The sequence below is a fragment of the Homalodisca vitripennis genome, chromosome 5 (genome assembly GCF_021130785.1).
Source record: "Homalodisca vitripennis isolate AUS2020 chromosome 5, UT_GWSS_2.1, whole genome shotgun sequence".
NCBI lineage: Eukaryota > Metazoa > Arthropoda > Insecta > Hemiptera > Cicadellidae > Homalodisca > Homalodisca vitripennis.
In genome coordinates, this window is record NC_060211.1 from 33,962,626 (window position 1) to 33,976,073 (window position 13,448).

The 13,448-nt window shown below is 32.9% G+C and overlaps 1 protein-coding gene across 5 annotated transcripts in view; it reads right to left on the bottom strand.

Moving 5' to 3' along the window:
* Window positions 1–1,844: 1,844 nt before the first annotated feature.
* The window catches only part of LOC124361965 (WW domain-containing oxidoreductase), a 35,159-nt gene continuing 23,555 nt past the window's right edge, over window positions 1,845–13,448 (bottom strand). For 3 of the 5 annotated variants that reach the window (XM_046816071.1, XM_046816070.1, XM_046816072.1), the window contains exons 5-9: window positions 12,116–12,207; window positions 8,461–8,665; window positions 6,886–7,071; window positions 4,161–4,419; window positions 1,845–2,862 (exon numbers count right to left, since the gene is read on the bottom strand). In XM_046816071.1, the coding sequence (XP_046672027.1) occupies window positions 2,650–2,862; window positions 4,161–4,419; window positions 6,886–7,071; window positions 8,461–8,665; window positions 12,116–12,207 (955 nt within the window). In that variant the 3' untranslated portion in view covers window positions 1,845–2,649. Of the gene's footprint in view, window positions 2,863–3,017; window positions 3,108–3,228; window positions 3,376–4,160; window positions 4,420–6,885; window positions 7,072–8,460; window positions 8,666–12,115; window positions 12,208–13,448 lie in introns of those variants that run through there. The other 2 variants (XM_046816074.1, XM_046816073.1) reach the window with 2 other exon arrangements.

The window sequence follows — 13,448 nt, forward strand, 5'->3', positions numbered from 1 at the left end:
ACGAAAGAAATGATACACTCTGTGGTGGTACTCATATATAGTAACCCCTCGTAATTTACCCACGAAGATAGACCATCTGATTCTGCAAACCTTTCATAGTAGCTCAGGTGAGAAATCTCACGATGATGCTTCAGGGAAGAACCATAAATTGTACACAAAAGTTACAACATACGGACAAAGGAAGAATGTTGTAAATGACGAAAACAAACTTATACATACAAAGAAAGAAAAAAGTAAAACCTGTAATTTGTTGTTCCATAAAATAAGGAAAACTGACTATTTCACTTCTTTCCTTGTATCCTTAATTTGTATCTAAATCTTTTCTTATCTGCAGTGAATTTTTTAAGTTTTAACCCTTAGTACGCCGTAGACGGAATAATCCGCGATGTTTTTGGTCTTATAACGCCAAAGACGAAATAATCCGCCGATCGATAAAAATAAATTTTATTACTGTTTTTTAAGTTTATAAGTTCAATACATAAGCCACAATACAAAGTAATGTACTGGCTTGACCAAATAATCCAGTTGCAGCTGTCAGCTGGCCGCAGTAGGTAAACAGTAAATTGTTTTGTTGCTGGCAGCTGTTCTCCCACTCCCGTCTGTACGCCGATGACGATACTATCCACCATTACCGACTGTCAGTGGAGCACGCATTGTGCGTTTGGGAAGTGTTCTTGCGTTGTCATTTCTTATAGAAACAGTTGTAAAAAGTTATTGTTACCATGTTTTAGGTATTATAATAAAGTTTTTATTGTTTCTTTTCTGTTGTGTAATTATGGCTGCAAGTCATGTCCCGAGACTCCATGGCTTCATCCCGATTTTTGTTTTCAAGTTTACTGTACAACTGCCTAAATCTATTATTATCAAAACTTATAAAACTAATCGAGATCAGCATATCACACTTATTTGTTTTCTTATACGTGTATATAGTTTTCATATTTTTCATCACATGCATTTGATTACTCTGTAACCTAAATTTGATTTTGATTGAAATATTCCATTATCATGAAAAAATGTGTATATTTTAATTCAAGTATTACATTATTGTAAATTTTTTTTGTGTGTGACTATTAGTCATTAGGAATGAATAAAAAATTAGCTTTAAGGAATTTTCATTTTTATTTTTTCACCTTAAATGAGCGTAATCTAAAAAATTACTAAATTTTTATCGGCGTTCAAAGGGTTAAATTTTTTTTAAACAGAGTCTAAGGACCAAGTGAAATTCAGATTCCATTTTCCAATACATTTATTGCTAGAAATTAATTTAAGATTTATTACTTAGTCAACTTTGTTGATTGGATATTTTATTTGCTTTCTTTTCAAATTGTTGTGGTTGGACAAAGGTTAAATGTATTAACTGCTTATTTTAAATTTTACTAGTTGATTCTCTTATACTTATGTAATCACTGCTATTTTTGAGAAACAGGATTCCTATATTGTCTTCCTTTAGCCTTCTCACACAAATGCCACAACCCGACTATAGTAACCATACAGCACACAATCCCACATTTATCTCGTACAATACAAAGTAAACCTCCTATCCTACACGAACATGAAGTATACTCAAGGGCAGATTTAGCATGAAGTTTGAGGGGGGATCTGGGTGATATATACCCTTATGAATAGGGGTCTGGGTCCTCCCCCGAAAAACTAAGAAAATTAACATCTAAAAACATATTTCTACACATTTTGGAGTGTAAAATTTACTTTTATATGAAACAAAAACTAAAAACTGTTTAACCATCCTTTAACCCACCACTGGCTGCACTATCCCTTGTCATAAGACTGAAAGAAAATAATGTTGACTGACTGATCGCATCTTTTGGAAAACAAATAAAATTCAGAAATTTTTACAATACTTTTATTAGAAAATGAGGTAAAAACACAATTATTATAAAAATTATCATTTCCAATGCACTTAATAAGAAATACAAAATCTAGTGAAAGTCCAATTTATAAACTATTCACAGTAAAGTCAGACATAGCTATTTGCAATTACTGGCACATTCAGCAAAAAATCATCAGCCAAATCTTAAATACATAATACATACATAATTGAACCTTAATAAACAAGTTATAACCTAAAAACCCTTACAAAAACATTTATGTGACCAATCAAGCTTAAATGTACGACAAATTACAAAAGTATATACAAATAAAACCTCTTTACACATTGTATTCATAAGTAAAATATATAACATGTTAAAAAAATTTAATTTTAAGTAGATACAAATATTACATATTTAGTTTTTATGAATAAAACTTTAATCGTAATTTATTGTTATCACACAAAGTATCTTGAAATTTTTAGTGAACTCATAACCACTTTCTCTCTCTTACTTCCATTCTTTTTATCTATCAACCATATCCAGGATATAAGTTTAAAACATTACTGCACAACCTCATTTATCCATTCCACCTGTTTCATATCCTTTAAATGTTTAAAATATGTAAGTTCCTAGTTCATACCACGTTGAAACATTGCTCGCATATGACTGCTTTAGTTCCGGGTGAAAATGGTCTTTACAGTGAAGCCGTAACATTTCAATAATTGTATTGTGAGGAATATTTCAATACTGTGTAAACAAGAAAACTTAGTTACGACACTGGCCTCATAAGCTAAGAATATTCAACGTATCGGCCAGACATTCACGGCTTGTTCCGGTACTTGTCTGGAATATCCAGGCTGGAGAAGCGAGAGGAGATGAAGTCCAGACTGAGCTGCCATAGCCTAGATGACAGTTGGGTGTTCTGAGCTTGTTTGCTGGGCTCACAGCGACAACAGTTGTTGAAATAGAGACCGCTAACATCAGAAAGTTCCGGAGCTGTTGCACAATATACTTGCGTACTGGCTGCTTGCTCCTGCAACAACAGTTGTTAAAAAAGAGACCACTAACATCGGAAAGTTCTGGAGCTGTTGCACAATATACTTGCATACTGGATGCTTGTTCCTGCAACAACATCCAGCAACAGCATTTGGAGCTGTTGCACAATATGCTTGCGTACTGGCTGCTTGCTCCTGCAACAACAGTTTAAAAAAAAAGACCACTATCATCGGAAAGATCCGGAGCTGTTGCACAATAAGCTTGCGTACTGGCTGCCTGCTCCTGCAACAACAGTTTTTTAAAAAAAGACCACTATCATCGGAAAGATCCGGAGCTGTTGCACAATATACTTGCATACTAGATGCTTGTTCCTGCAACAACAGTTGTTAAAAAAGAGACCACTAACATCGGAAAGTTCTGGAGCTGTTGCACAATATGCTTGCGTACTGGCTGCTTGCTCCTACAACAACAGTTTTTTAAAAAAGAGACCACTAACATCGGAAAGTTCTGGAGCTGTTGCACAATATACTTGCGTACTGGCTGCTTGCTCCTACAACAACAGTTGTTAAAAAAGAGACCACTAACATCGGAAAGTTCTGGAGCTGTTGCACAATATGCTTTCGTACTGGCTGCTTGCTCCTGCAACAACAGTTTTTTAAAAAAAGACCACTATCATCGGAAAGATCCGGAGCTGTTGCACAATATACTTGCTTGCGTACTGGCTGCTTGCTCTTACAACAGTTTTTTAAAAAAAGACCACTATCATCGGAAAGATCCGGAGCCGTTGCACAATATACTTGCATACTGGATGCTTGTTCCTGCAACAAAAGTTGTTGACATTATAGAGACTACTAACATCGGAAAGTTCTGGGGCTGTAAAACCAAACCTAACTATTTTCTGAAGCGGTAATTTGCACAAAATATAAACAGATTAATGAATGCATTCCAGAATTGAGTGTGGTATTGATTTTATTTACAGGAAATAAATTATCCGACATCTACGATTGCAGTTAGCTCCTCACGATTAAACACAGTAAGGGCTTGTTTACTTAAAAGCATCTGTCCGTGGTTTACAATATTAAAATTTAGTGTTTAGAGATTATTCGTAAGCATAATGTGTGCTATTAGCTACATGTTGTGGCTGTGACGTGGTAAAATGAACGGACATAGTTATTTCAAAATAATGATATTTACTGGACAAATTGTGAGAAACATCAAATTTTGATTCTGAGGAAAGTGATGGAAGGTTACATTCTTGTCAAACTGCCACTGAGATGCTCCTGCATTGTCGAAATATCAATAAAAATCAGCAGACACACGTAACTCAAGACGTACCAGAGATTTGGTGAAGGGACGCACCAAGATGAACAGCAGCCTGTAGGGGCACCAGTGACGGCTGATGTTGCTGCTGACCATGTTCCCAGGATGGCAGCTGAACACCAAGATGTCTCTAGACGCCCATCGTCTGGCAAGTTCATTTGCCACCAACACGTTACACAGCTTGCTGTCATTGTAAGCCATCATACTCCAGTAGTTTTGTGGCTTGGGGCAAAACCATTCTTCTGACATATTGTCAACATTCAGTGTGCTGAAACTAAACATGCCGTTCTTTCTATAAGATGTTTTAATGAGACTAAGGTGTGTTTTAATAATCCACATTTTTTTACCAAATCCATGCAGAAATTGCACCAGTGATTGTTATCAAAATTATAACTCTGATATAAATGGAAATTATTTTGTCATTGGTTTTGGGGTACTTGTACACAATCTAGCATGCAAGGAAAGGGTTGACAAAACAGGCAATTAGGTTTGTTTCCAAAACTGAAGTAAATCGAATGAGTTTTACGTCAAAAGTAATCTTAGCTAACTACTGATTTAGTTCAACCTTTTAAGTGTAACGAATATTTCCCAACGTCATAACATGAAGTTCTAGACTGTATTCTGTAATTATTATTCTAGACCAAGAACCTGAAAAAAATTATTCGGCTGTTAGGTAAAGAATATGACTCTATTATTATTAAACATGGTACTCTTTAAACCAACATTTTTAAGTTATTTTTTGACATTACCAAAAACACTTTTTGTTTCATAAAAAGGTATATACGTAAAAGATCACTGCTAAAATAGCTGTTTTGTAGACAGTTTGAAAACAAAATCATAACTTAGGTAGTATTAGTCATAACGTTATGTAGTTTTCACTGAAATGTTCGCAAATAAACATATTTCATGAAAAGAAATACTAGTAGGTATAAATTTTAATATATAATAAATATATGTGTTAACAACTGTTACGTAAACAAATAAAATATATAATTTTAACATTTTAGGGTGGAAAAAAACAATTTACTGTGCGGAACCCAGTTAATTTAGTTCACAATTTTATTTGTAACAAAACTAGGGGTTTTTTTTAGGTTAGGTTCTAAAATACAAAAGTTATTATAATAAACAATTTTAACTCGCACACTGATAAAATATAAAAATTAAGCAGTGTACATAATATAATTATAATTAATTGTACTAATTAACCTTTTATAAGTCCTGAAGCTTGACTGATATATCATGTTTGTTTATATTAATTTTAACATTAAAACAATTTACAGTTTATGATAAACTTAAACTATTTACAAGAGTTTTGTTTAGATTTTAGATTATTGTTTATACTTGTGACATTGAAAGCACAGTGAATGACTTATAAAATGTAATATTTAATATTAATAATAATACTAAAATTTAATGTAAATACTATCATAAATAATTTCATAAATATATCATGTAAAATTATTAATAATTCTATATTTAAATTCATAATTTAACTAAATAAAAATATGCTTTAATTTTAATTTAGACGCATATATTACGATAATTAAATTTAAATATAATGTCCAATTTATTAAGGGAAACTAAAAGTAATTTTAATCGATAAAATTTAAATAAACAGTTTGTATATATTGTAGGTCCTTATTACCAATACTACAGTGAGCCAATGGACATCCCATCGTTTTTTTCGTAAAAACCACTGAGGCCTGCTTAAGGACAATGGATTAAGGCTTTAGTCCTCAAAGGGTTAAACAAGGGTACAATATAAAATTAAAAATGTGTTTAGACAAAGTGTTTAGTTACTCATATTAAATATCAAGTTTGAACCTATTTTTGGAGTATCTAAAATTTGTTATATTATTTTAATTAAACTATTTGAAAGGACACAAAAAAGGAACAACATTTTTACAACACAGACTTTTCTATAGGAAAATGAAATAAAGTATAGTAATACTACTAACAGTAAAATTATATTCCAAAATTTACGGTTTTGGATAACGTGCGATTTTCAAAATAATTATTCAACTAATTTTTACAATTTTATCAATATTTTATAGAGAGTAGCTTATAGAAAGAAAAGTTATTCCCTACTTTTCACATAAAAGCATGATAGAACTTTCTTGTTATGTAAATGTTTTTACTATACTACGTAAGATACCTTGAAGACTGACTAGTTAAATTGTTATACTTGATATAAAAACTAAATTATGGCTAAAAATTGTAATATAGACTCTAAATTTCGGATTAAAGCTTTATTTCGGCTACCATCACTGTTACTATCTAGAAAAAAAAAACACCTACAGATGTAGAATATAAATGGTTATCTATTATTATTTGTAAAAGACACTGTAAAAACTATTTTCATTATATATATCAATAAATTTTGAAATTCACTAGAATGATTTTAGTAGATACACTAAAAATAAGAAAACAATGTTTTTACAAACCTAAATGACTTACCAATAGTCAAACTAAATTATTACCATGTTTTCGCTTCAATGCGGATCAAATCTCACAACAAAATTTTGATATCTTTAAATATATCTTGATAGGTCGTATCTTGGTTGATTTACTAATACATTTCTTTCTCGGATTAAGGAAATTACAAAATAACTGACCTTTGACTCAAATTCTTATTACCAATTATTCACTGTTGCATCTACTCAAAGCCTATTTTTTACATTCAACACATTGACTACCTGCCTACAGACGTCGTAGTGGTTAAAATGTTACGTATACTAACCGATGAGATTCAGAAGACACAAAGACAACTCTGGAAGAGGAAGCTCTGGCCAGTAAGTCCTCCAGTAGTAAAGTGAGGTAGAACTGACTGAGATGGTTTACTTGGAACGTGGTCTCCAGTCCGTCCTCAGTCAAGGAATGTGGCAGGGCGAAAACTCCGGCGTTCAAAATCAGCATATCTATGCCTCTAACAAGGGTAAAAAAATACAAGCCTATATTTGTATTGTGAGTGGCAAAGGAACTTAACCTTTTGGGGTCCATAGGCGAACTTAGTCCGAAATCGCTATTTCGGCAATTCCGGTCCAAGGTTGGACTCTGGCCGACATCTGTTGCGACATAAAAATCTAAAAAAAAAAACAGTCATTCTAACTCATATTTGTTCGATTTAAGATCTCTGTAGATCTCGTGAAACTGATTTAAATAACCAGACACAAGTTACCTTCCTCTATGGTTTCACTTCTGGGATTATTACGATGCATAGTTGAAAACCTGCATGGTGTTTATTTTCAACTGACTAATGACGTAGCGTCCACTGCTGTTTAAACATTTGTTTTGAATTCCTTTGTTTAGGAATAGATACACATGTATTATGATTGTTTAGTTGTCAACGACAAAACATGTATTGAGTTTTATTTTTCAACTGAAATGGTGTCAACTAGTGAGGCAGCGTGGTGGTGATGCAATTGTTTTACATGATGAATACATTGAGGATACACTTCTTGATTTTGATAGTGACAATGATGATATTGATCCTGATTGTTTTTATTTCTGATGATGAAAGTGTAGTAAGTGATTGTGATTTAGATGACAACGAGGCTGCACCAGGTAGGGTTAAGCCTACGCCTAGGCCCACGCAAACCTTGACTCCATTCTAACTTATGATTGACAAGTATCATAGTACAAAAAATTACAAATATTAGGCCTAAGCCTAAGCATAACTGTAGGGTGATGTGTATATTATGTAAATAGGACTAGAAAGTAAATTTTCTTTTGGTCATTTAAAATTTTATGTATAGTTCAATAAGCCATTGGCCAATGTTATAGTAATAACTTGTTTATTTTTAGTTTTGTTTTTACTATTGTAGTGATATAATTATTCAAAGTGAAAAAGAACTCAAGTAAATTACATAAGCCTAACTATGTTTCAAGTAGCCTGCTTTGTTCAAAAGAGCACATCAACTAATCCACTTGAAAAATAGGTATATTCACTTGAACTTAATTGGATCTGGTGAGTCAACCTGGTGCAAGGTCGTAGCCAGTGAAGGAGTCTAAGGGGTCCGAACCCCCCCAAATTTTCAATTACTTTTTTAGTAAACAATTACTATTATATAAATAATTCAGTATTACTGACATGTACTGCTGAAAGATCGTTCTCAACAAAGAAATGGGCCAAGAACTTTTTAAGGAATAAAATGGGGCCTTACTCTATGTCCACTATGGGAAATTATCAGTTGTCTGGACCCCCAAAATTTTTTTCCTGGTTACGTTCTTGACCCGGTGGAGAACAAATAGACCCCAAAATGTTAATACTGTTGCTTGTACTAAGGGTTATAGAACACCAAAGAGTACAAGTTACCTGTTGAACGCTGGATGACCCTTAAGTGAGTTGGCAAACTCCTTGACACTCTTAAGAGATTTGAGGTCAAGTCGCTGGGAGGTACAAATGGCCTGTGGTCGCTCAGCTTGAATACGCTCGATTGCTTCTTGCGCTCGAGTGAGTGAGCGACAGGCCAACACCACATGACAGCCATGCCTGGCTAACGCTCTAGCCGTCTCGTAGCCTTTACAACAGAATTTAAAAGTTATGTACTAATATTGTAACAAGATTAAATGACTATATATATAAATAAATGTTACATATAAACAAATAACACAAAATAGAATTTAAAAAAATACAGAGTTCCAGCAACAAAAAATGGCAAATTTAAACATCATGAAAGTAAAGTAGGTGCATGATTGTATCAATGTCCCAAAATAACAAACCATTTAACTAAACATTTAAATTGAATGACGTAGACAATGGATAAATTTAATTTGGATAGATTGTAAAAAAGAACAGTAATAAAAGAGGCTATAACTAAAAAATAATAACAACATTAATGTTCTGAAATAATAATAATAAATAAATAAATAAATAAATAAATAAATAAATCTTTATTTGTCGTTCGAATTCTTACAATCATTGACAATGTCATATTGCAGCCTAGGGCATGGTCAAATATTAACATCACGCTCAAAATTATTGTACTAGTAAATGCAACAATATAAAATCCCATACAGATATTGACTGGTGAGGATTAGGAATTCTTAAAATGTAATATTTTTAATTTTGAAAAATTCTTTAATGATACAAAAAGGGGTACTTACAAGCCAATTATAAAGTGTTGCATTAATTTTTTTAATAGGATACAGTTTGATAAAATGTTTTAAATGGTTGACTGTTTTGTGATTTACTTAGTCTGTGAAATTATGCTGTTGTGTTGATCTTGTGCCTAGTATTGTAATTGTGGGAGGGGGGAGGAATGGAGGGAGGGAGAGAGAGAGGGGGGGGAATAGCATCCTCTAAAGTTTTTTTTTAATAAGTTTAAGCTTCTCTAGATTACTGTTTAGATTAACAAAAGTTGTATCATCTGCATAGAGATGTGTAGTTGCTTGAATGGAGTAGGGCAAATCATTTACACTCAGTAGAAACAACAGTGGTCCCAGTACTGAACCTTGTGGGACCCCATATTCACCAATAGCCTCCTCCGACCACAGACTCTCTGTCTTCTGCTTTTCAAATAAGAACAAAAGAAATTGAGAGGTGTGTTGCAAAAGCCATAATGATCCAATTTACCAAGCAGGTCATCATGTTTGACACAGTCACAGAATGTAACCTGATCAGAGCATCAGTCTTTAAAGGCTACTAACATATGCCTCACCAATCCATCAACTTTGGACTTGCCCCTCCTGAATCCTAACTGTCACATTCAGCACACCAAACTGTGGATTTGTCCCTCATGAATCCAAACTATGACACATTCAGGACCATTATCTTCAAAAAACATACTAATTTGACCATAGACCAAAATCTTCATTAACTTTGATATAGATACTGGCCTAAAGCTCTCAAGGTTATCTTTACCCTTTTTTATAAATGGAACAATCCTAGAGATTTTGAGCATATCAGGAAAAACCCCTCTACACAAGCATCCATTCATGGTTTATGTCAACAAACGAGCCAACCGCTGAGGAAACAACCTCATCCTCACTCTCATCCAAATCACTTCTAAGAATTCACTAAAACGTAAATCATCATTGTAAAATCACCCATTGTTCTTCACATAAATCAAACCAAACAGCCTAAATAACGCTATTTACTATGTAAACACATCTGTCTGTTTACTCAAAAGAAGCAGCAACTGGTGCGTAGTGTAACCTTGGGGGAAGCAGACTAGGGTTGGCCCGATGACACTGCAACAGCTGTTTTGAAACAGGTTCGACAGTGAAACTGTTGTACTTTGAAACATCTGCGCGATGACAGCAGTTTCAACAGATAACGAACGTCTATATGGCAGCAGGCTGATTGTCCTGTTCTAGCTGTTCAAAACAGCTTATTTGAAAAATTTCAAATAAGCTGTTTTATATATATATATATATATATATATATATATATATATATATATATATGGAAACAAAATTTACTTAGAAAATTTAGAACAGGCACATCAGTTAATATTAAAATCAAAAGTACCCTTTGGTCTGAATAAAAGATGAAATGATCAATTGTTTTTGTTATTATAATTTTTTCTAAATTATTTTTCTAAATTCTTTCTCTGTTCATGATATTTCTCTTTGGTGTTAATCACATGTTCAAAAATTCCTGTTTATTTATTTATGCAAATGTTTATTTATTTACTTGTGTAAATTTTGTTGCTGTGTTATTTTTGTTTTATACTTTTTATTATACCTTTTTGAAAACGGCAAAGCCGAAATATTAAAGGAAATTTAAACTAAGAAGTCTAATTTGTTATAATAGAGCAATTCTGCATTATACAACCGAAGTGAATATATATATATATATATATATATATATATATATATATATATATATATATAATTATTATTTATTCATATTATCTTAAAGTTGTTTACATTTATTTCATTCTACGTTTTTATTAAATATATAGGAACAAAATAATAGTTTATAAAATATAAATAAATTATTTAATGAAAAATCTTTAAACATTTATTTTATTCCACTAAAACGGTGATGTGAATCACATTAGTTAAGGCAAAGATGATCTATTATCTATTTAGATGCAACGGAAACAGCACGGGACTTTGAAAACAGCACTGTTGCATCTAGTATTCTATAATCAAGTAGCCTTAACTGTTGCAATCGTTAAATTAAACTGATGTAAACTGTTTCGGGAAAACAACAGTTAAGGCCATCACTAAAGCAGGTGGGCGACATTGTATGTAATCAGACATAGATTAAACTAATGAAAAGTCAAATACTATTTACAAAAACCATTACATTTCATTACTTCGGTTCTCTATTTAGACTTTTTTCACAAAAATTCGATCAAAATGTGTCAGTGAATAAATGAAAAAAATGTATTATAAAACTTGCGATATATTGGTAGTTTGCTATATTCGCTACTATTATTGACTTTAGGTATATTGGAAGTTGGTCTCCAAAGGGTTAATTTATTCTTTATATTCATGTTTAAGTTTAAAACTGTTTCATTAATTCAGATTGCCAGAATCTGCTGTCAAATCACTTAAACATTTTAACATTTCCTTCATATAACCTAGTTCCTAGGTATACCATATGTGCATTTTGTAGTTATTATGGTAACTAGTTTTAATTTTTTTAATGTCAAAAAATAAAGAAAGGTTGTTTAACAAAATCTTACAAAAATTATTCAAAAAGAAGTCAGTATTATAGCCTACAACTACAAGTAGTAATATCTAATGGTTTTCAACAAATTTCATTACAATATATAAAAGCAATACTCTGCGACTGAAAACTTCATTTATAATCTATCTAAAAGGAAATGGTAACTTGCTGAGTACTGAAATCAACAATAAATTTACAATTCTCTATTTATATGGTAGTCTCAGTAAATATGTCTTCTAATCTACATTAAAACTAGTAAAAGAATCTTAACATTATCTAATTAGTTAATCATTTTACAAATAAATTACAAGAGCAAAAGTTGGGATATTTAAGTCTGTAAACTTACCAATGCCACAGTTGGCACCCGTGACGACGGCTACTTTACCTCCCAAGTCTCGACCATGCAAGACTTGCAATGCTGTACTAGATCCGTCGAATCTGTCGGAGTAAACAGCATCATATAAGTTTACTTCTTTCAATAATTCATAGAAAAAATTGAGAAACCTTCCATATTATTTATAACAGAGATGGCGAGGTCAAACAAATTTAGTATTAGGAAATTAAGTTGAAAGACTAACCTGAAACAGTTAATTTGACATCATTAAACATTTGTTTCATCCCCAAAATGTCAGCTATGTATTTCAACCATTAAATAAATATAAACAAAATCATTTTACTTGTATAATTTTTATATATGACTGAGAAATTGGTTAATCAACTACTAACACTGAAAGTTACAAGTGAAGGGGTTTAATGATTAGCAATTTTATTCAAGCTAATTAGGAGTGGTTTAGATGAGTTAAGAATACAGTATTTAAAATTCAATTGCTTTTAATTTCAATTGTCCATCATTCATTGTGGACATGATGATTGTAATTCATTCTGATGAACATTGCAACCTCGTGTCGTCGCGACCAGAAGAGGGCACCTTTCCAGAGGACTAATTATCTTCAGTGGATCCGCCACTAGATTTTCCCTATCCAAACCCAACTAGCTTAGATGAAGAAATAATAAAAACTAATAAACTAAATATAAACTAATAACTTAGATACGATTCCGAAAGTTCCCTAACTATAACACTTAAGCCTAGACCGATCTACATACCCTTCCATCCGGCCTACTATACACGATAGCCGCACGACTTCAACACAACCTACGCTCTCCGCTTGCTATCCTAGGCAGGAATGATCCTACCAGAACCTGTCCAGAAGAATTCCAGATAGTAGGAGGCTCCCGTTGTTAAAGCTATGACCTAAAGGTCTGCGCAGCTTGAGCCGGTTCAATACCTATATCTCCCCGGCTCATGTGTGTTTTATATAGTGTATGTGTGTGTGGTTTATTGGCTGCAGAGGCCACTGACCTTTTGAAGGCGTTTGGCTTTTCCGGGAGAGTGGTCAAGACTCCGAGCCGTGGTGTACAAGTTAGGAGTAGCTCCAGATTTAAAATATTTTTTTGGTTTATTTAAGTGTTTTGTTGGATTTTCTGAGCTGTTTTCCTTCTAACATGTGCGGCTAAGTTTACGGCCCCTCACTGATGAGGTCCAAGAGATGAGCTGTTTTTCTCCTGTCATCTCTCCATCATGCGTGGTCGCAGAGAACCTTCTCTTTTGCGCTCTGCTGAAGGACGGCCACCATGATGGACATTACTGCTAGTCAACATCTGTGATACCCTGCTCATAT